The following is a 24,569-nucleotide window of genomic DNA, read 5'->3' as shown; positions in this document are numbered from 1 at the left end:
ACCATGTGGCCGTGTTCCTGTCCTATCATCAGAGCTATTGTTTATTCAGTGCTGACAATCCATCGGAAGCACTTTACATTTATGCACTTCCATCTAATCTCACAACAACACGACTCAACAATTATGGCTATCCTGATTTTGCAGGTCAAGGAACAGAGGCTGTGATCTCTGAGGCATCTGTCTCAGGCTGCACAGCAGCTACAGAAGAGCCAGACTTGAATCAGACAGTGGACTCCAAAGGAGCACTCTTAACCCTTAGGACATCACTCAAACCCTAGTCCAAGCCACACTCTTGAAACGCTGTCCCTTACAGTTGTCCCATCTCATCCTCGAGGACACATTCCAAGACTCCCAGTGGATGCCTGAAACCACTTCAGATAGTACCGAACTCCATACGTACATACTATGTATTTTCCTATACTCATATACCCATGATAAAGTTTAATTTACAAATTAGGTACAGTAAGAGATTAACAACAATAACTTCTCTTTGGCATTTCTGAATTGTCGGCATCACTACTCTTGTGCTTGGGGCCATTATTAAGTAAAATAAGGGTTACTTAAACAGAAGCACTGCAATACCAGGACAGTCAATCTGATAAGTGAGAGCTCCTAAGTAACTAACTGGCAGGTATCGCAGCGTATACAGTGTGGATACACCAGACAAAGGCATGATGTCAGGGTAGGACAGAGTGGGATGCAGAGGGATTTCATCACATTACTCAGAACAGAGTGCAATTTAAAACTTATGAATTGTTTATCTCTGGAATTTTCAATTTAGTATTTTCAGACCGCGGTTGACCGCAGGTAATTGAAACCGCAGAAAGAAAAACCACAGATAAGGGGAGACTACTGTATTTCATTCAAGCAGGCTGAAAAACATCAGTGATGTCCACCCCCTGTCCGATCTCTGAGGTTGGCGTTATGTCTCCTTCAGGCCACTCCCTGTGTAACGTCTCTAACTTTTGAGATTTATCGGAAGGCAGCATTTTAAACACACATCAACGTTGTCAGAGGAAGAGGTAGATAGTCTCCTTCTTCTGCTAACTCACTTTTTTTTTTTTTTTTTTTGGTGAGGAAGATTGGCCCTGAGCTAACATCTGTGCCAATCTTCCTCTATTACGTATGTGGGTCACCACCAGAGTATGACTGATGAACTGAAACTGAAAACTGAGACTTTATTTCTTGATCTCAAAGTCTGCACCTAGCACAGTGCCAGAACGAAGGAAGGAAAAGGGGGGGGGGGGCGGTGGAGGGAGTGTCAGGATCCAAACCTGCGAACCCCAGGCTGCTGAGGCAGAGGGTGTGAATTTAACCACTACAGCAGTGGGCCAGCCCCCTAACTCACATTTTTAAAAATGCTTCTTGATCAGCCAAAATGACACATATGTGATTTTATTTGACTTAAGTCCACAAACTATTATCAAAAGGAGTTCATACCTCCCTTGTTTGGAAGTTGAGTAATGAATTCTTACTCAAATACTCATTTTAGAATTCCCATTTCTTTACCTTTAAATAGGTAGTTTATTAAACACAGAGCTCCTTAGCAAAATTTGCATTCTGTCTAACTCAAACTAAGTCTTCATTCCCATGGTTCTCCCTGGGGGAAATGAAGATGCTTCGGGGAGACCTCATTGTATTACCTGCAAGGGGGGATACGGTGGTTGGTATTCACATCACACTTTGGTACCAAAATGGTGCAAGCAAAGAACATGAGGTATTTGTAGCAGTTGGTTTGAACAAGTGCAGGGAAGAGAGAGGACTCCCAGCTGATGGATGCTTCCTTTTGAGTCCTGTGGCCAAGGTAATTTGGATAATTTGTATGGTTGTAGGGCAAATTCATGCAGAGTTCCAACGTAATTGGTTCACATTGACCTAACAAGAAAACATACATACAGATACATACATATATATATATTAATTTCACATATAAAATAATTTCTTAAAAACTTACAAAATTGAAGTCTATCGTACCCTCTTTATAGTAGCTAAGACTAGAATGCAAGCAGTATATAATATTGCTGTCAAGATAAATAATTTGGTTAACAAAGTGCCAGACCAAGATTCATTTCTGTATATGCAGCTGCTAGCGGAGTGTCCAGCACACGTTTTAGAAAGTCTTTCTCTTTTTTTTCCTTGGCTCAACTTATCTGAAGTGACTCTCTTTAATGAATCCTTCCACTCACTTTAATTTGCCTTCTTCTTCTAATCTTCATTACTTCTAAACTAGTATATCCCCCATCATCTTCACAGCCATTAAAAAGAAATGAATTTGGCTAAATAGGCAACTAGATGACTTTTTTCTATTTTCTTTGTTGATCAACAGATTTAAATACAAAGCTACAAGATTTCAGGGCAAGGGGAGGCTGAGACTGGTTAGATCTCCACTGCCAATGAGATAAAAATCTTAACTCATTAGCTTGGCATCCAGGCTATTTCACACTTCAACCACAGCCTAACTTTCCAACCTCATCACCTATGACTATCCCGTCAGCAACATTTCCTTGGTGACACCAGACATTTTGAGAATTGCTTGCCTTTATGGGCCCTGCTAGCTCCTCTCTTATCCCTTTCATATCTTGATATACTTGTAATCACCCCTCAGATTCAGTCATGCTTCTAGCCACCAGGTGCAGACATAGCCCCTGCTGCCTAGCATGATGCTTTCCCATCCTCCCCACCAAGTTAAAGCCTCCTTGACCTACAGGACTCAGCATAAACACCTCTTCCAGGAAGGCTTCCTGGTCAACCACTCTCCCCCTCCTACTATGAGTTTCTGCTAGGCGCCATAGCTTCTCAGGCATGTTCCAGCCATAGACTCATTGTTCTCTGCTGTATTCTTTACTGACTTGTCTCCCTCACACAATTGGGAGAATTTTGAAAACTGAGACTTTATTTCTTGATCTCAAAGTCTGCACCTAGCACAGTGCCAGAACGAAGGAAGGAAAGCGGGGCGGGGGGGGGGGGGGGGGGGGCGGGGAGGAGGGAGTGTCAGGAGCTATCCTAGGAACTTAAAATGTAAAAAATAAAAAAAAAAGAGTCCCTGCCATTGAGGCACTCGACAGTCTTCATAGGAAGAAAGACATGTGTGCTGGCAATTGTAGTATAATGTGAACAGGCTAGAATAGGGATATCGAACAAATGCTGGGAGCCCAGAGGGACAAGGTGGTGCAAAAGGGACTCAGGAAGACTTCCAAGGATAAATGAGCTTTGGGCAGGTTCGAGGGAAAGACCCCCTGTTTCCTACCCCTGTCGACAGAGGATGTGCCACATTTCCGGAGGTGAGAGAGGTAATCAAGTGAGTGTCTTGGTAGAATCAGCCCAGGCTGACTGAAGCCTCCACGCCTTATTAAGAGTAATTATTCAAATTAGATTGACTAAGAAGTGGTACGCACGTAAATAGATTAGCAATAAGAACTGGGGTGAAATATTAAAATGGCTCCAGGACTATTTCTCAATTTAAAGAATCTGAGGGCTTCGCAGAGGTTATGTTGATGAGGAGCCTGTCACTGCCCAGATTAAAAGTCTCACGGACAAAGCCTAGTAAGTCTCTCAGTTTCCTGGTGAAGACGTAACACTGTAAAGATGGCATAATCTTGAGGATGAGCACAGGGTGCAGAGAAGAGAAAGAGACTGAGGAGGTATGGGGTTGGTTCAGTGTATCATTTCCTTTGATTTGTGAAAGAGGAGTAACATTTACACATTTTGATTTCAGATTACAAAAACATGCGTATTCCTCTTAATGATAAAAATACAAAAATGCATAAAGAAAAAGTCCATCCTCTAGATCTACCATATGATCCAGCTATCCCACTGCTGGGTATTTATCCAAAGAACTTGAAAACACAAAGGCATAAAGATACTTGCACCCCTATGTTCATTGCGGCATCATACACAATAGCCAAGACTTGGAAGCAACCTAGGTGCCCATGAAGGGACGAATGGATAAAGAAGATGTGGTATTTCTACATGATGGACTACTACTCAGCCATAAGAAATGACTAAATCCGGCCATTTGTGACAACATGGATGGACCTTGAGGGTATTATGCTGAGTGAAATAAGTCAGAGGGAGAAAGTCAAATACCATATGATCTCACTCATAAGTAGAAGATAAAAACGACAAAAAAAAAAACAACACATAGCATTGGAGATTGGACTGGTGGTTACCACAGGGGAAGGGGGGTGGGGGGAGGGCAAAAGGGGTGATTAGGCTCTCATGTGAGGGGATGCACTATAATCAGTGTTTGGATGGTGAACATGATGTAATGCATACAGAATTCGAAATATGATGTACATCCGAAAAAATAAAAATTAAAGAAAGAAAAAGTCCATCCTCTACCCACTCCCCAGTCTCTCACACACCTTTCACTCGCTCATATTTGCACACACAGCATGTTCACGCAGAAACACAAGTTTGTGTGTTTTTGCCAAGTAGACTTGTACTATTCCGATTACTCAACATTCTTTTGCTTAATTATTTATCAGGACCAGCTTCCAAGTCAGTAGATATGGCTATAACTCTATATTTTTCTCAACTTCTTTAATATACTTATAATTTACAAAAATGGGATCATTGGTACAGATTTTGGTGCAGCCTTTTTCTCCTCGACTGTCTTTCCTTTCTCTCTCTTCCTCTACCACCCGATCAAGTTCTAATTCTTCATCAGTGTATTTCATTTAGTTGATTCACAGACATAGCACATAGATAACTGTCCTCTCTTTTGATATGTGGAGAATGTGTCACTTTCGATTTGGGATAGGATATAGCCTTTAAGTGTTTCAGAGCCAGGGGAGATGAAAGGATTAAGTTATGATCATATATTACCCCAAAGATCTTTATTGAATGTGGTAAGGTTGATTGAATCTTGTGCTTTACTCCTTCATAAGGCGTTCTTCACAGAGTGCTAAGCAAGATAAACTCTCAAGATATCTGTCAGCCTCAAATTCTATGATTTATGATATCAATAAGCTTTTTTATCTTCAGCATTAGGCTCACTCACTAGCCTGATTTACAAGAGCCACTAGAGGGCGATCGCGTCACAAACATGTGAGGATGATTAAATATCCAGGACTGTTTTCAACGCACGTTTGACGTAACGCCTAGCGCGATGCCCTGAACATAGATGAGGTTTAATAAATATCTGTTGAAAAAATGATCCTGAGGGAGTCTCAGTGATATCGCACCTTTCAAAGTCTGAGAGAAGATTTGTTAAATTCAGCCTAAAGAAGGAATTAACTAAACGGTGTTATATCCTTGTCATGATGTAATCAATACTCTGAAGCTACTGGAAATCATGTATTAAATGATGGTCGTTTACACGAGAAAATGTCACTTTTCAACATCCATTGGCATATATAATACTCCAAGATTCATCCTTGCCTCAAATTCTATATCTCTATCATTACTATTTTAAACAGCTTGATGGGTTATTATAAGGTGAACACCCTTGTAACTACCATCTAGGTCAAGAACTTGAACTTTGCCAGACATCCCAGATGCCCCTCCATATATCCTGTCTTCTCTTAACCTTCTCCTCACCCCCGAAAGTAACTACTGAGATTCATAATTATCACTTTCTTTCTCTTCTTTATAGTTTTATTACCTGTGTGTACTGCACCTTAGACGCCATAGTTTAGGCTTGCCCATTTTTTAAAGTTTGTTTTATCTTTGCAAACTCTTATAATGTGTGGGTTCCCCCTCTATCCCTTTATTTTTCCTTACAGTTTAACTATTGAAGAACCCAGGGACTTGACCTGTAGAATGTGCCAGAGTTTGGATTCTGCAGACTCCTGGTGAGATTAAACATGCTGCCTTGTCCTACCCATTTCTGGAACACTGGCAGCTGAATCCAGAGAGTTGATTAGATATCATTCTTTTGGAAAGACTCTAAGTGCTGTGGTGCTCTTTCATCAGAAGGCACATTGTGTCTGATTTCTCTCTTTTTGCGATGTGGGCAACTGTAGATGTTCAATGCCTTGACCCATTAATTCACTGTGTTACCAAATGGTAATATTCTAATTCAGTCATTTATTTTTCATTTACTAGTTCAGAATGCTTTTAGAAAGAGGTCATTCTCCTCATCTACTATTTGCTCCCAAGGACGGAAGTCCTTAACCATTATGGTGTTTGGCTTTTCTACCACACCCCTATACTATTTGTTCCTTTCAACTAGAGACTATAAAGAGAGGGCAGGAATTGATAGACCATGGGAAATTATTCAAAGAACAAAGCTGTTTATTTCTTCCTTGGTGTTGGAGAAAAAAACGCATGAGCACACATGTAGAACTAAAGGTTGATGGAAACTATGGGAAACTTGGAGAGTGCCTGGACGTGACAGTCACACCTGGCTTCACGCAGCCGTGGTGACCATGGGCACAGAGTGGTGGGGAGAGACACATGTCCAGCAGCTGCTCTTTCCACTGGCTTCCCCTGCTCTGGATTGCACTCTATCATGTGGAAGTGATGGATTAGTCCCCCTACACCAGAGTGAGGGGATATACTATTCCTGCTCCTACCCTCTAAGGCAACGATATGTCTGTATTTTCCCTCCCAGCATGACGCAAACATGTTTAAAGATTCTGGGCTATGAGTGGATGTGGTGATAGTGGGATATTTCAAGTTTATCAGCACACAATATCATCAGAGATGTTGGTTTTAGACTTTTTTTTTAAATTGTAGGCATTTCTTGGAATCTGAGATAAGCCATGGACCTTCTCCATTGAAAAATTTGAAAACTATGAAGACTTTTTCACATCCAATTTCAGGGACGTCAGTTCCCCTGAAGCCAAGTCATGAATAAATCTCTAAAGCAGTAATTCTCAACTTTGGCTACACATTGGGGTCACCTGCGGGATTTTCAAAATACTGATGCCTGGGTCCTACCCAGTATATCTTCAAGGACCATTAGAAAGTTATACAGTATTTTATGGGATGGCAAGGACCGGTATCTTCAATGACTAGACTCCCCAGCAATTCCAGTGAGAGCTGATCCCACCAGACAGAATACTGCAAACTCACACTCTCTATTGGCAGGAAGCTAGAGAAAGAGACTGTTGTTCAGTTGTGGCTCAGAGTCTAAGTAGTGATAGTTTCTGATAGTGGTAAAGATCTTCAAATAATTAACCACACTTTCAAGTGCATGAGGAGTTTTCTGAGAGGAGATGCTACTTTTGCATCTTTACAGAGAATGAAGCACACACATACCACTCTGAATCTCTCTGAAAAATGAGGAATAACGTCTTTACTCTCAACTGGAAGTCAAGCATATACACTGGTTTTAATAACACAGAAGGAATGGGAGATCAATGACTAGTCCAGTGCTCGGTACTCAGAAGAGGGGATGTTCAAATGTTTGCTGGATATATATGGAGAGAATCTGGCAAGAACATCCATAGTGACTGAGGAGATGAGACAGTGAGATGCTAGGGAAACTGAGCATATTTGAAGAACATAAGGAGAAAACCAAAGTAGTATCTATGAGTGGGAAGATGGCAGTATATTCTCCCGTGTAGAAAAGTTCTCTCCAGAAAGTCTGGAATCATGTCTCCCTTCCTTGTCATTAAAGTGCTCAGTGCCCATCCCAGTGCCTGGAACATCATAGGCACGCTATAAATACTGCTTGAATGTATGAGCCAGAGTTGATCTAGTGCCCTTCCTACAAATTCCTTTTTTGATAAGTGATAACGTATTTTTAAACTTTTAATTTTGAAATATTTCAAGCTTAGAGAAAATCAAATAACATACACCCAGTTACTCCCCACGCAGACTTGACACAGGCTAACACTGCTCTTTCAACTTTTTTGAGTCTAACAGTAAATGCCCTTCCATGTCAGACAACCCTCAACACTCTAACAATAAACACATGTCTGGGAGAACACTGCCACTGTTCAAAATTCTTCATCCTAAGTTCAAAGTGAAGTAAAAAAATAATTCTGGTAAAATTCCAGGGCAGATTTGGAGATAAGGAAATTGAAACAATGGACTCACAACATATATATACACTCATATACACACAGACACAGACACACATATATACACAGATATATATACACACATACACGTATTTAAATCAGTTTGGAGTAAAATGGCAGTGCATGTTAGTGGTCAGACTAGTATCTATCTGAACTGTTCTCTCATATAGAGGAGGGGTGGGTATTCTGCTTTCAGCCAAACACTTAAGTGCTCATGAAAATAAACAAAAAGTCCTGTTGATCTGGGTTTTCAATTGGCTGTCTCCCTCGCACTCCCATCCAGCCCATTGTTTTCACCCCTTGAGACTTCCTAATGGTTTCAGGGGCACCCCCTATAAATTCTATATTGACCTAGAAGGGTCACTAAGTAAAACTAGGGCCCAAAGCTGCAGCAAATCCAAGGACCCGCACCCTTCAGCCTTTCAACCTCCCTGCTTCCAGTGGTCTTCAGCTGTGAGGACATGTGTTAAGAAGTCATACCTTCTTGCCAACTGAAAGTTGACAGATCTGCTTCTAAATGTCAAGCCCCAATTTGAAGGGGAGGCCAAAAACTAGTTATAAAAAGTGAGAGAAGTGAGTAGAGTAAGAAAGCAGAGCCCAGGAGTAGGGAATCATTACTAGAAATCAGAGTCTTTGTGGGGTTTCTGATTCACTTTAAATTTCCTGTGGGAGTCTACGTGGTCATCAGCTGCTCCTGCCCACTCTGTCTTCCTCCAGATAGCCAATCTAGAGAGAGCCACCTGTTTACACCATTTGGAGCTGTATTACATTGTCACTGAAACAAATTAACATAAAGGTGGCAAGATTCTTATAGGTCAGCAAAGTTCCTGGAAAGGTGAGAATAAGTTTTACTGAAAGAATAGACCGCCAAAGTAGCATGTGGCTATTTAGATGAACCTCATCTTTGCATCTTGGATAAAGTTTCCACTTTTGAAGCTGTGCTTTGTAGAGGAAGAAAGATAGCATCTGCCTGCAGATGGAGCCAAGAAAATGATCTATAGGAGCTGATGTTGAGTTGAAAGTAATGGTAATGATACTAAGCAATGTGGATTTATGGTCCATTCACAATGACACATTTGTTTCTGATTTAAGTTAATTAAGACCATTTTGTTTCTTTTCTGCTACCATATGCAGCCTTCAAAAAAGAAAAAGAAAACAGATATATACATTTTTGAAGGGATTCCAGACTTCAGCATTTTAATGTCAATGCAAAAAGAAAAAAAGCGGAATGCATCCCCTGACACGGTGATTGCATTTGTCAGCTGCTGTACTTACTACAGTTATTTGGACTGTTCGGGTCACAAAGAGAGCTACCACCACACGAATCAAGGCAGGAATTGTAGCGGCATCTTTGGTCACCTTCTTGACATGGAGTCTGACCTGGGGGGGAAAGGCACAGGCGCTTTCATCATCTGTAAATTCTTACACGAGGGTCGGAAGGATCGAGAACGCCTGGTGGAGCTGAGGAATGACACAGCTTTAATTTCCTTCCAGCTTCTCCAAAAATATTAAACACATGTTGAATAGGTACTTTCTGGATTAGTTTTCCTGGCAACTAAATACAACACAGTTATTCCAAAATGATTGTGTAAGAATGAAGAAATAAGAGGGAATCTGTCCTCTAAGAAAACAGGTTATTGTTGCTTTTCATGGAAAAAAAGCCAGTTTTATATTTACGCGGGTGCATATACTTGATTACAAAATAAAATGCAAGTGATTTGAGGGAGAGGCCAACATAAAGATCTTGACATTTTGAATCTTAAATTATGTTATTTTGAAGACTCATTTGCTCCCAATTCTAGTCTTCTCTCTAAGGAAAATGCTTTCCCTAATAATAAATAGGGCATGAACACCAATGCAATAAGGATATTTCACCATGGTCCAAGTTTTATGCAGCTGCTATTTATAGTTTCTGTATGTCCTTGGAAAGTATCATTGGCCTAGCTGTGAGGACCTGAGAATTGGGTTTCTTGTTTCCAAATGAATGACAACAGTAACATCAGCCTAATGGCTTTTCCTTAAGTTGTGTAGAGAGGAAACTGCTTTTCCCCTTGATTTCCTGGTCATTTGTGGATTGAATGGATAAGGTAATAAATTACTGCCCATTCTCTTTCTAGGTCTCCCCCATTATAGCCAATTACTTTCAGACGTGTCATCTGGATCTAGAAAATCTTGCAAGGCATTTTTAAGTATAAATAATAGTGTGTATGTACATATAAATATTCTTATCTATCATTCTAAGACAATGTTTATTATACAGGATTCTCTTCTTTCAAGTACCGTTAACATGCAACAGTATATATCAAAGCCTTGAATAAAAGAGATGGCACTCTTTTTTATCAATGTCATCAGGGTCAAACTGTTTTTACAAGGTAAGCTAGGCTGATTTCCATGAGTTTATTCTTTTAAATAAATTTTATTAAGACAACACGCATTCATTATTTCAGCAAGATACTAAATGCCTGGTACATGACAAGCTTATATGACAAGCTAGGCAGTAAGCATTAAAAGATAAAAGAGCGTGATAGTTTATATTCTAATTAGGGATATAGTCATGAACAGAACCGTACAATGCTGTGTGAGCATCGCTCCACCAAAGGTACATGTAAGGAGCAGCAGAAGCAAATCAGGGCAGTGGGGGACTGCTTCTCAAAGGAATTTTTCAGGCAGATGGGGTAAGTTGGGCTAACAGGGAAGGATGGGTTTCCCAAGCAGACAGCAGAATACGCAAAGGCCTGGAGAGGGTAAGCGCACAGGCTGGAGTCACTGGAGCTTAAGGGAGACTAGACAGGAAGGCTGAGAGCAGAGCCTGAGAGTTGGGAAGGCCTGAATCTTCAATAGGGCCTACAACCCTGGGAGAAGTGGTCCCTGCTTCCCTCTCCAGCCTTGTCTGGCAGAAGCAGCTTGTGATCACTGTTGACAATTATTCTGTAGTGGCACACTCCCCTTCACTCTCAGCTCTCTAATCACAGTGGCCTTCTCCCAGCACCACAAACTTACCTTGCTCCTTCCCTCCTCGCGACCCTTGGCCAAGCAGTTCCTTGTGTCTGAAGTGCTTTCTCCAGCCCCACTCTCCTTTGTTAACTCCACTCATCCTTCAGATCTGAGCTCCAATCTCTCTTCCTCAGGGAAGTTTCCCTGAGGCTTTTTACCAGGGCGTGCATCCCATATATGGCCTCCTAGCACCCTGAATTTTCCCTCATGGCCTATGTCACCCCATGGTTAGACAATGACTTGCAGAATGATTTGTATGATGCCTATCTCCCCCAGGAGCCTGCAAGCTCTGTGAAGCATTTTGCTTGCCAACAAATTCCCAGTGGTTTGACCATGTATTAGCACCACAATATACATTTATTAAGTTGAATGCATTAAAGAAAATAATATAAAAGATGCTAAAATTTTACGTTTCGATCCATTTCATCATATGACTTTCTTACATCTCACACATGTCAGGAAATAATCTAAAACTCCTACCATTGCCTAGTGAAGAATCCAAAATTATTTCAAACAGAGTTGAATTATGTAGAAAGAAAGAACAATATGATCCTAAGGAAGGTGCTTGGCTGATAGGCACACAGTAACTCATGTTACTAGAAATCCTAGAAAAGGATTTCCTTCTGAATTTTAGAATTGGTAAAATGAAGCACTCCTTATCTAATTTTGCATGTAAGAAGTCTGTGATTAAAAGGCTCTCAGTTTAGATCTGCAATGCTTTTTCATCAAGGCTATTCTAATGATCAATATTCATTATGACAAAACTAGTTTAGCTAGAAGTGACCAGTCTCATTAGCTGATGGGTGATAAACACAGCCCAAGATCTGCTTTAACACAATGACCACGTAATAAGAGCTAACATTTGTTGAGTGCTCACCACATGCCAACTCTACGAAGCAGTCGTCATTATTCTAAGTTTACAGACACAGACACGGAGACATAACAAGGTTAAGTTACTGGCATAAGGTCAACCAGATAGTGGGCAGCAGCACTGGGCTTGACCCCAGGCAACAGGGCTGCAACAACCACATTCTTAACAACGAGGCTGTGTCGGCAAGTGGCGAGATCACTTATAAATAAATGCAGTGATTTTCAAGCCGAGGGATATTCTTCCGAACCCTGTACTGAGAGAGGCTGCCATGCAAACTGGGGCTTAAAACAATCAGTGTGGAGCTTTCTTTTCTGACAGAAGTAGGCACACTTTAGAAACCACCTTATTTGATTTGCCTTTTCTTTGAGTTTTGCAGATGATATCAGACTCCTTTGAAAGTGTTCGTAAGCCTAGTGCTTCATAAGGTGAGGCATTAAACTGCTGCCCTAAACACGGTTATTTTAGGAAGCTGTTACACTTAATTTTGGAAGCCAATTCCTTCTAATTGGAATCTAATCCAATTGAATACCATATACTAAACCTTTCTCTCTATCACGGTGTTGCATTTCCCCAGGAAGAGTTAACTGAATCCACCCATGCTGTTGAAGTGTTTAACCTGTACTCTTCACCCTTAGGAATGATTTTCAGTGTAAGTTGGTCGAAAATTATACTTAACACAAGAAAGGGTTTTCTGGCTGCCCAGTGCTGTGGGGACCACTGTGTCAGGCAATCTGAAATTATTTATGTGGGAATCCTATTTAAGCATGAGGCAACTTCCAACACTTTGCTTTGTTCCCGAGGGAAGGTCCATCAGTAAGGAATGTTCCAGGGGCCGTAGCACACACTCACTGTCACCGCAGCTCTCCTCATCACTGCCGTCCTTGCAGTCCTTGTCGCCATCGCACTGGAAAGTGCTGGGGATGCACTGGCCATTTCTGCATTCCACTAGACCCTGGCTGTGACAGGCTAGGGGAAGCCAGAATGACAGTCACTTTATTCATTAGTACTTCTGTCCGTCTGCAGATCACACAAATGATTCCCGTTTATCTGGCATCACCAAGAAATAAAGTGTTCTGAGTATCTGAATGTTCTGCATAAATGAATGAATCATTAATTTTTTAAATTCTAAGTATCTTTGAAATGGAAAATTTTCTTTGTCGAATTTCTAGTGCCTTATTAAATAGCGCTTACTGCAGAGTAACTTTTTTTGAGAACCACATGATGGGAAGTAGTAGTAATAATTACTACTAATTAATTACTAGTAATTAATAATTTCTACTAATATAAAAGCCACAATTTATTAAAGGCTTACTATATGGCAGTAACTGTGTGAGGAGTATTATGTATCTAATCTCAAATTCTCAAACGTGTAAAGCAAATATTATCAACGTTGTTTAAAATAAGGGAATTGAAGCTTAAAGAGTTGAGTGCACATCTCAAAGTCACACTGCTGTGAAAACGTAGGGCCAGGACATGCAGGTGAGCTTCCCTGGCTCCTCACCCCGAGATTTCATTCCATACAACCTGAGCTAATGGGCCAGTGAAATGCCATATGAGAAAGAACTTGCATAGTACCTAACACAATAAACACTTCATTTTGAAACTTGCTTATGATGTCTGATATTTGAAAGGGATCATCTAGTGGCCATTAACCTTCCAGTTCATGAAGCTTGTCTAATTTCTATCCCTACTGTGTTTAGGACATCAGAAACCTGTGCGTCATTGACCTCAGCCTTCCCTGAGTTACTGTCTAATACTAAAAGTCCCTAATCTTGAATCAAGGCTCCATACGAGAATTGTTATACTTGAGCACCATGTTCTTGCTTTCCCAAGATCCATGAAGATACCATCCTCTCTGTTCCACTGGGTCCACTAAGCAAGGACTCAGGTGATATTTCATTTCAAATTCAATTCAGGGCAGAGGAAAGCTGGGCATTGTATTTATTCATTAATTTATATGACTTGTCTTATATCAAAATAAAAACCATGCAACCCACATTTCTATTTTTGCCTCAAATTATAGGCAAATCAAATATTCAATCTCTTATGTATCAACTTTTCTACTTTTAATAGACAGCAAAAGATAGAATACAAAGTTTAATTAGTTCAAACATGCATAAAATGCATCACATGAACTCTTTCAGGTCAATATTCTTTTCTTTTAACACCTAGCTGCTTCTATTCAAGTATTTGACTATTCCCTACTGGGTATAGTGTAGTTTCCAGGGGAAAAAACAGAGTTAATTGCCATATTTGATTTCAGTAGCTAGGTAATGTAACAGCTACCCGAAGACTGTTCACTCGCCCAGACACAGAACAGGCTGTGACGTTCTCATTATTATCATATACTCTGTGTAAGTCTGTGAACATTCGAGACTCTCTTCTCTCTGGCAGTTCTCTCCATCTTCTCCCACAAATGGTGCCCGAGGATATGTTTGGAGGCTCCTGCAGGGGAGATCAACTACTCATATATTGTGTGCAGAAGAAAAGTCCCCAGCCTCTGGGAAGAACATCCCCTTTGACAAAGTCACAGATGCAGAAAGGAGATGCAAGGAGCAATGAGAGAGAAAACAGACACTCACTTAGCCAGACAAGCCAAATTAAGCTTGGAGTTTGAGTGAGAGAGTTGTGGAAGTTGGATACACTACACTGTTATTGTCATTACATCACTCGATTACTATCTTTATAGGCTAGGACCAAAGTATAAGAACCTTCTCTTTGAATGTTGCTTAGAGAGTGAAGCTTGAATATATTTGTCTAAACAGGCAGAAACAGAAAAGTAGGAGAAATGAAAATCCTCAGGGCACTCACAGCAATTGGCCTCATCAGACTTATCCACACAGTCATGGTCACCGTCACACACCCACTCTATTGCAATGCAGCGCCCATCTCCACAGCGATGCTCCTCAGTGGGATTGCAATCTGGAGAAAACAAAACTCATGAGGATGTAGAGAACCAGCATGACCAACACTTAGAATCATACGGCTCATGCTTCCAGCTGAAGAGAGTGTATTCCAATTATTCCAATACCTTCAGTAACTTTGCTATGATGGGTCTGGCATAATTAGAATGTCACCTCCCAACCAAGCATGTGGCCCACTGGCCACCATCACTATGAGGTAAGACCTGCCTGCTTTTCAGATGAGTAACAACTGTCAGCTTTCTCAGGACCCATTGTTTGTTCTTGCTGTTGTTTTTTGTTTTGTTTAGTCATTTTCTTTCCTCATGAAAAATTTTTGATTTTTACACTGGTTCAACTAAACAGAACTGTGTGATTTGGGTTTGACAATGTAGCTGATTTGATGTATTTATGGCAATTCTATCATGTTTCTAAGAACTGTAACTTACCTCTCTATGGGAAATTGGGAAGGCAAGTATCTCCTCCTGTCATCTTTTCTGAGGCTGGGCTTAGGTTTTTCTATTGAACTTTTTAAATATATAATTCATATTTTAAATAACTGTATATTTTAAAGAAATGCAAAATATTTACATTTTTTTCATGATTCTTTTTAGCCTGGATTTAATCTCTGTCCCAAACTATACTTTCCTGGGGAAAAAAGATAACTAAGTGATGTTTCTTCTCATAGAGGGCAGAATCTATAGGATTTTTTGCCATGAGACATTCAATAACCTTAATATAAACAACCTTTTAAAACATGTATATGGATTCATGAATACCAGATTTAATAATGAGGAACTATTATGAGTTTCTATTAACAGTGCCACTGTCATTGACAGACTCATGGAGGGACCATGGATCTTAAAGAGTATTTTGGAGCAATGTAGTGAAGTATATGGAAGATGAAGTACAGAGAAAAGAAGAAAAGACGCAATAGGTGAGATGCCTGGGCAAAACGCAGATGAGTCACCACATGCTCAGCCTGCTAAAGATGGGCAGCTGGGCAGAGACGGGTCTAAGGGAGCGTTGTAATTATTACCATTAGGCAAGGACAAAGTCACCCCAAGAGCACAAACTGCATGATATCCTACTGTCTTCAGAGTAATTATGTTGCATGGTAAGACCATTCTTTTTCACACACTGGCTATATGCTGGTCCTCTCCACTGACATATCCAACTTCCAAGCCACACTGTGCATTCCCCCACCCCTACCTCCCATTTTTCCTCTCTTTTCTCCAGTTATGGTAAAAAGAGGGTTGGATTAGATGATCTCTAAGGCCTCTTCCAAGCATAAATTCTATGATGTATACAACTACAACTGCCTCTCATTCTTTGTCCTAAGACTGATCAGTACCAGAAGATAATCCATATCTATCTAGTGACTCATAAGATGCTTTGTACATATACACATTTTCCACTATTTTTATGGATGCAGTGAGGGGCAGCTAGACAGGCACTTCTGGAAACTGCCGAGTTTCCCAGCATGGGGCCATTTCTGACACTCACCACTCTGAGGTGTTCCTCTGATCATACTTTGATCCTTCCCCACCACTCTTTTTGATATTCTCTAATGCTGAATATTATTTCACATCATTTGCCCAGTGTCTCTCCCCATCTCAGCTTGCAAAGTTCTATGTCACTCAATAATATACGACCTAAAAATTCTAAAGTTAATCAAAAAGTTAAATAAGCAAAAGGAGTTTTGCTGGTTTTAATTCATGAGATGGCATCAGAATTGAACACAACTCTTTAAAAGACAGGTTCATTCTTTTTTTTTTTTTTTTTGACATATAATTGACAACAGCATTGTGTAAATTTATGCCAAGTGAGGTAAGTCAGAAAGAGAAAGACAAATACTGTGTGCTATCATTTATATGTGGAATCTTAAAAAGCTGAATTTGTAAAAACAGAGAGTAGAATGGTGGTTACCAAGGGCTGGGGGTGGGGAATTGGGAAGGTGTTGTTTACAGGTACAAACTTGCAACTAGTAAGTAGGTTCACTCTTTAAAAGATAAGATCAGCTTTTGTACATAAAACAAATGTGCCGTCTTAATCCTAGGTGTTCCCACAGGAGGAGACCTCCCTGTAGAGCTTGGCAACAATATAAAGGAGGGGTTTTGGTTACATATAATAAGGGGGTGAGCACAGACAGTATATCTGTCTGCAAAGTTTTGCTCGACAGCTCAAAATCTAAACATGAGCCACGGGGTGTAACCAGAGAAGAAATAGAACACTTGCAAAGAGAAAAAATGTTAACAAACTTAACCCACCTTTCCACTCCACTTCTTTAGCATTTCCGTAAGACTTTATGCAAGAAATGTTACATTTACATGTAAGACATGACTGAAACTAATAACTGAAAAAACCTCCTCTTTCTAAAAATTAAGAAACCAACCATTTTGTAATTTAACCTGCTAATCACCATTAACAAACAATGAGCTACAAGTTCTTCGTTGTAAATTTCTGCAATTTTAAACGAAAACGTTTAGGGAAAGAATGCTACTTACCACAGTTTTGCTCATCACTCAGGTCCCCACAGTCATCATACCCATCACACACGAGGCTGTAATTAAGGCACTTGCCCGTGTGACAATGAAACAGATCCTTACTGCAATCTGCAAATGAGAGAAGCCACTGATGTGTCACAGAACAGAACAGGATGTTACAGTAGTACTTTATTTAGCAAAACAATATACTGGGAGGAAAACTATAGTGGTAACCTGGTCCACACCTGTTGTTTCACAGGTGAGGAGACGGTGGTGCAGAGACATCCAATGACTTGCTCAAGTTCACACAACAAGTTACCGCAGAACCAGGACTAGGACCTCTGGCTCCCAAGCCAGTGCTCTCATCACTTTCTGAGAGTCTTTATCTGAGTTCCACTCTGTCACCTGAAAACTCCTTTATAGTCAAATATGAGAAAAGACATTCTCAACTCACCATAGTTCCTAAAGAAGTTCGTGATCATACAGAATGAATGATTTTAATAGAGGGTGAGTAATTATTTCCTAGAAATGTTTCCAACTCACCATAGTTCCTAATGAAGTTCATGATCATACAGAATGAATGATTTTAATACAGGGTGAGTAATTATTTCCCAGAAATGTTTCCTTTAAAATGAAAGCCTAGTTTTGTCAATGGTAGGCATAAACATCATGGAGAGAGAAAGTCATTTCTATTAGAGAGTTGTTACTTTCACACAAATGTTATTGCTTAATTGTCTTATAACATGACCCTCAGATAAGCAATACTGTCCTAGATTGTGGTGGCAAGATAAAAATAAGTGATATGGAACCTCAGGAAGCTTATAGTTTAATGTTGGAATAAACAACACGCAAGGAAATTTCAATCAGAAGATAGGTCTTATACTTGGGTAAACTGGAACTCTTATCCTGGTTCTGCCATCTACTAACTGTGGGAATTTGAGTGTACTGGTTAAAATCTACGAGTCTGTGAACTGATTTATGAAATTAGGATAAGATTAATTACTTAACTGGGTTTTGGAGAAAAGATTAATAAAATAAGGTGTGTTAGATGCCAAGATAACTCAGTGGGGAAAGAATACTCTTCAACAAATTGTGTTGGGACAATTGGATTTCAAATGTGCAAAATTGAACTCTGACCATTACTTCAAATCATACACAAAAACTATCTCAAAATGGATCATAGACTTTAATATAAGAGCTAAAATTATGAAGCTTCTAGAAGAAAACATAGGAAAAAAAAACCTGTGACCTTGGGAGGCAAACAATTCTTGGATATAACAACAAAAGCACAATAAAAGAAAAAATTAATAAATGGGTTTCATTACAGTTAATATTTGTGCTTCAAAAGATGCTGTCAAGACGGGTCGGCCCAGTGGCACAGGGGTTAAGTTCGGGTGCTCCGCTTCAGTGGCCCGGGCTTCGCTGGTTCAGATCCTGGGTGCAGACCTGAGCACCATTTATCAAGCCATGCTGTGGCAGGCATCCCACATATAAAGTAGAGGAAGGTGGGCACGGATGTTAGCTCAGGGCCAGTCTTCCTCAGCAAAAAGAGGGGGATTGGCGGCAGATGTTAGCTCAGAGCTAATCTTCCTCAAAAAAAGATACTGTTAAGAAAATGAAAAGACAAGCCACAGACCGGAAAAAATATTTGCAAATCATGTATCTGATAAAGGACTTACATCCAGAGTATATATATATATATATACAGAATCTTACAGTCAACAACAAAGCAAACAAACCAATTACAAATAGGCAAAAGACTTGCCTAGAAAGTCTTCAAGAAAGACATACAAATGGCTACCAAGCATATGAAAAGGTGCTCAATACAATTAGTCATTAAGGAAATGCAAATTAAAATCACAATAAGATGCTGTTATATATCCCTAAAATGACTATAATCAAAAAGACAAAGAATACCAAGTATTGGCAAGGATTTCAAGAAACTGAAACTCTCATACATAGTTGGTGGGGATGTAAAATAATGCCACTTTGGAAAGTAGTCTGGTGCCTTCTTATAAAGTTATTTATAACCTTATCCTACGATTCGTGAATTCCACTCTTAGAAATCTACCCAAGAGAAATGAAACATATATCCACACAAAGTCTTGTATGTGAGTGTTAATAGCAGCTTTATTCATAACAGCCAAAGACTAGAAACAATCCAAATGCTCAAGTACTGGTGAATGGATAAACAAAACGTACCATAGCCGTACAATGGAATACTATTCAGCAATTAAAAGCATCCAACTGTGCAGGGATGGTTCAAGATCCGCAAATCTATCAACGTGATACACCACATTAACAAAATGAAGAATAAAAATCACATGATCATCTCAATGGATGCAGAGAAAGCATTTGACAAGATACAGCATCCATTTATGATAAAAACTCTAAATAAAATGGGTATAGAAGGAAAATACCTCAACATAATAAAGACCATATATGACAAACCCACAGCAAATATCATTCTCAATGGAGAAAAACTGAAAGCTAGCCCTCTAAGAACAGGAACCAGACAAGGATGCCCACTGTCACCACTCTTATTTAACATAGTATTGGAAGTCCTAGCCAGAGCAATCAGGCAAGAAAAAGAAATAAAAGGGATCCACATTGGAAAAGAAGAAGTGAAACTGTCACTCTTTGCAGATGACATGATTTTATATCTAGAAAACCCTAAAGAGTCCACTAAAAAACTTTTAGAAATAATAAAGAAATACAGTCAAGTTGCAGGATACAAAATCAATGTACAAAAATCAGTTGCGTTTCTATACACTAACAACGAAGTAGTAGAAAGAGAAATTAAGAATACAATCCCATTTACAATTGCAACAAAAAGAATAAAATACCTAGGAATAAACTTAAGGAAAGAGGTGAAAGATCTGTACATCAAAAACTATAAAACATTGTTGAAAGAAATCGAAGAAGGCACAAAGAAATGGAAAGATATTCCGTGCTCTTGGATTGGAAGAATTAACATTGTTAAAATGTCCATACTTCCTAAAGCAATCTATAGATTCAACGCAATCCCCATCAAAGTTCCAATGACACTTTTTACAGAAATAGAACAAAGAATCCTAAAATTTATATGGAACAACAAAAGACCCCGAATAGCCAAAGGATTCCTGAGAAAAAAGAACAAAGCTGGAGGTATCACACTCCCTGATTTCAAAATATACTACAAAGCCATAGTAACCAAAACAGCATGGTACTGGCACAAAAACAGACACACAGATCAATGGAACAAAATTGAGAGCCCAGAAGTAAACCCACATGTTTATGGACAGCTAATATTCGACAAGGGAGCCAAGAGCATACGATGGAGAAAGGAGAGTCTCTTCAATAAATGGTGTTGGGAAAACTGGACAGCCACATGCAAGAGAATGAAAGTAGAACATTCCCTTACACCATGCACAAAAATCAACTCAAAACGGATTAAAGACTTGAATGTAAGACCTGAAACCATGAGACTTCTAGAAGAAAACATAGGCAGTACGCTCTATGACATTGGTCTGAGCAGCATATTTTCAAGTCCCATGTCTGACCGGGCAAGGGAAACAAAAGAGAAAATGAACAAATGGGACTACATCAAACTCAAAAGCTTCTGCACAGCAAAGGAAACCATCAACAAAACGAAAAGACAACCTAACAATTGGGAGAAAATATTTGCAAACTACATATCAGATAAGGGATTAATATCCAAAATATACAAAGAACTCATACAGCTCAGCAACAAAAAAACCAACAATCCAATTAGAAAATGGGCAAAAGATCTGAACAGAGATTTCTCCAAAGAAGATATACAGATGGCCAATAGGCATATGAAAAGATGCTCAACATCATTAGCTATCAGGGAAATGCAAATCAAAACTACAATGAGGTATCACCTCACTACGATGGGAATGGCTATAATTAACAAGACAGGAAACAACAAATGTTGGAGAGGGTGTGGAGAGAAGGGAACCCTTGTTCACTGCTGGTGGCAGTGCAAACTGGTGTAGCCACTATGGAAAGCAGTATGGAGTATCCTCAGAAAATTAAGGCTAGATCTACCATATGATCCAGCTCTTCCACTGCTGGGTATTTATCCAAAGAACTTGAAAACACAAAGGCATAAAGATACTTGCACCCCTATGTTCATTGCGGCATTATACACAATAGCCAAGACATGGAAGCAACACATGGGAATTCGTGCCCATCAAGGGAGGAATGGATAAAGAAGGTGTGGTATTTATACACGATGGAGTACTACTCAGCCATAAGAAATGACTAAATCCGGCCATTTGTGACAACATGGATGGACCTTGAGGGTATTATGCTGAGTGAAATAAGTCAGAGGGAGAAAGTCAAATACCATATGATCTCACTCATAAGTAGAAGATAAAAACGACAAAAAAAAAAAAAAAACACATAGCATTGGAGATTGGACTGGTGGTTACCATTGGGGAAGGGAGGAGGTGGGAGGGCAAAAGGGGTGATTAGGCTCACATGTGAGGGGATGCACTATAATCAGTGTTTGGACGGTGAACATGATGTAATGTATACAGAATTCGAAATATGATGTACATCCAAAAAAAATAAAACTTAAAAAAAAATAAATAAAAGCATCCAACTACCGACACGTGTGACAGCATAGGTGAACCTTAAAAACATTATGCTAAGTGAAAAAAACCAGATACAAAGACAACTTATTGTGTGACCCACTTATGAAATTTCTGGAAAAAGCAAACTTACAGATACAGAAATCTGAGCAGTGGTTATCTGTGGCCGAAGAGGTAGGAGTGGGGACTGACTGCAAATAGATGGGAGGGAAATTTGGGGGGAGATGAACAAGTTCTAGAGGTGGATTATGGTGACAGTTGCACAACCCTATAAATTTACTAAAAACCAATGGGTTAATTTTATGGTATGTAAATTATACCTCAATAAAGCTGCAAAGATGTTCAAAATTAATATATGTAAGGAACCCTGCATTTAATAGAAACTAGATTTCTTAAAAGTGTTATCTTTTCCCTTATTTAAGGTGAATTAAGTTTAAAAATAGATTCTTAAGGCTGGAGAGCGATGATGGAAGATGGGTAGAATTTCAGTAGAGTGGATAGGATGAAAACTTTAGCATGTTTCAAGTACAGGGAATAGCAAGAACAAAGAAAAGAGGTGCAAAATGGGGGCACGTTCAAGAATCAGTCTAGTTAGCTGACGAAGACCAGGAATGTAATGGTCAACGGTCCAGTTTCCTGAATTTCAGCTGTTTGTTTCTCCTCAAGCAGAAGTCTGCATCTCATACCACGGGTGATGCGTACCTCTTTAACATAAACATCCCAGACTCCATGAGAATTCATTATCAAAAGTCTTGGACATTGATTAAACTGTTAGCCACAGCAAAATATTATCCTTGTTATTTACATGAATCATAAATTTCTATTTCAAAAAGCGTTCTTCTAAAAAGAAGTTACTTAAGTACTTTTAGAATCACATCATTTTAGAAATGGAATGGGCCTGAGATCATCTGCTCAGTGCCTTCATTAAGAGGGTATGTATGTATAAACACAGACACACACATGTGTGTACACATCTGCTCACACTTATACACATACAGAACTTTGTAAGTACTTTTTATTTTTTTATTTCCCCTAGGCTGACTAATTTCCAAACAAGGAGAACTATCATAGGGGAAAAAATTTAAGAACTAAAAAGAGGTCTCAGTTTTCACCTTGACAGTACTATTTCCTCCCATTCAGCAGAGGGAGCTAACTCCCCACCCTGCGCCCCACCACTGACAGGGAGTACCACATACTTGCTTGCTGAGTCAAGCAAAGGTATGACTTTGATTCTCCTGCCCACTGAGCAGAGTTGCGGAATTTGTACATCAAGATGCACACATTTCTTTGGGAAGTTTTAAAAGGTCTTTTTGATTTTTGTTTTGTTTTAATCTAAATTACTCCTGTGGGAAGTGTTGAGCCAGTATGCTAGCATCAGTAATAACCAGGGTCCTTAACTTGACCCATCAGTGCAAAAGTACTTACATTCCCCAAAGAAGTGGGCAGGATAGAGGTGACATATTTTAAACCATATGAGTTAATTTTTTTTTTAAGCAATACACTTCACTTGTGTGTGTGTGTGAGGAAGATTGGCCCTGAGCTAACATTTGTTGCCAATCTTCCTCTTTTTGCTTGAGGAAGATTGTCACTGAGCTAACATCTGTGTCAGTCTTCCTGTATTTTATTTGGGAGGCCACCACAGTATGCCCTGATGAGCAGTGCTAGATCCACACCCAGGATCCGAATCTGCACACCCCAGGCTGCCAAAGCAGAGCATGCAAACTTAATCACTATGTACCAGGCCAGTCCCTACACTTCACTTTTTTTGATGGTAGGACTGGGGAGTCAAACACGCTTTTCAGAGTCTGATTAACCTGAGAACACACCAAAAATTTCCAAAGACCCTCTTTGTGAGGCCCATTCTGGGATCTCTGATAATTCATCCTAAAACACCTCATTGGAGATATTTTTCAAATTAATGCTGTGATTTATTAAATTACTTCACAAATGGAGATGACTCAAGCATTTTAGAACACTCATTATTCACACAGGTGCTGATTCAACTTTCCACTGTTATGACTGACTTCTTTAGAAGCCATTTTCAGAGGTTAGATACAAAATTAGCTGCCTTTGGAAAACAACTTGTTACTTCCCTAAGGTCTGTGTGATTGGTAAACACACAAAACCTTAACCAGAGGCACTGCACAGCCAGAAATATATAGCAAATAGCAAAGATCACAGTGCCTCCTTTTATTGGAATAAATGTTTATTTGAACTGAAAAGAGATGTTGCACAATTTGGGGCCAACAAATCAAAATCCTCAAAAGCTGCTTGCTGCGATTATCTTGCTTAATACAAGCATAATTTTGCATAACCTAAGGTAGATGTTTTTCTAAATACAGATCTTTTTTTCTTAATGAGCGCTGGATACAAAATGTTACTTTTGAAGTTCTTGCATGTTAATATTTATTTCATTTGGCATCTTACACTATTAAGTTTTGTCCCTCAAAGTTATCATTAAATTAAAGGAGAAAACTAAGGAACAGAAACCTTTTCATCAAGAGCTTCATTCAATTTGCTCAGTCTCTGTGAGTCTCTAAACATAATTGTGTTGCCTCAACTCAAGATTCAAGTGTGGATGCTCAATTTCCACCCATAAACACCCTCATTTTGAGATGACTAGAGAGGTTAAATGGTTTTCCCACAGTTTCCCAGCTCATTAATAGCAGAGCTGTGAGTGAAGCCAGCTTTCTTGACCCCCTGGGTTCTTTTGACTATTGACTTATTAGCTCTAAAGAAGGATTTCT

At 39.5% G+C, this 24,569-nt stretch overlaps 1 protein-coding gene across 6 annotated transcripts in view; it reads right to left on the bottom strand.

Annotated features, from left to right (window-relative positions):
• The window catches only part of CORIN (corin, serine peptidase), a 210,761-nt gene that overhangs the window by 51,659 nt on the left and 134,533 nt on the right, over positions 1-24,569 (bottom strand). For 2 of the 6 annotated variants that reach the window (XM_014738735.3, XM_001495570.6), the window contains exons 7-11: positions 17,246-17,353; positions 14,650-14,760; positions 12,688-12,804; positions 9,249-9,353; positions 1,644-1,875 (exon numbers count right to left, since the gene is read on the bottom strand). In XM_014738735.3, coding sequence (XP_014594221.3) covers positions 1,644-1,875; positions 9,249-9,353; positions 12,688-12,804; positions 14,650-14,760; positions 17,246-17,353 — 673 coding nt within the window. The remainder of the gene's footprint in view (positions 1-1,643; positions 1,876-9,248; positions 9,354-12,687; positions 12,805-14,649; positions 14,761-17,245; positions 17,354-24,569) is intronic. The other 4 variants (XM_070262494.1, XM_070262493.1, XM_070262495.1 and 1 more) reach the window with 2 other exon arrangements.

This window comes from Equus caballus, chromosome 3, assembly GCF_041296265.1.
Source record: "Equus caballus isolate H_3958 breed thoroughbred chromosome 3, TB-T2T, whole genome shotgun sequence".
Classification (NCBI taxonomy): Eukaryota; Metazoa; Chordata; class Mammalia; order Perissodactyla; family Equidae; genus Equus; species Equus caballus.
Note: the sequence above shows the minus strand (reverse complement) of the source record. Positions and strands in the feature narration are given on the sequence as shown.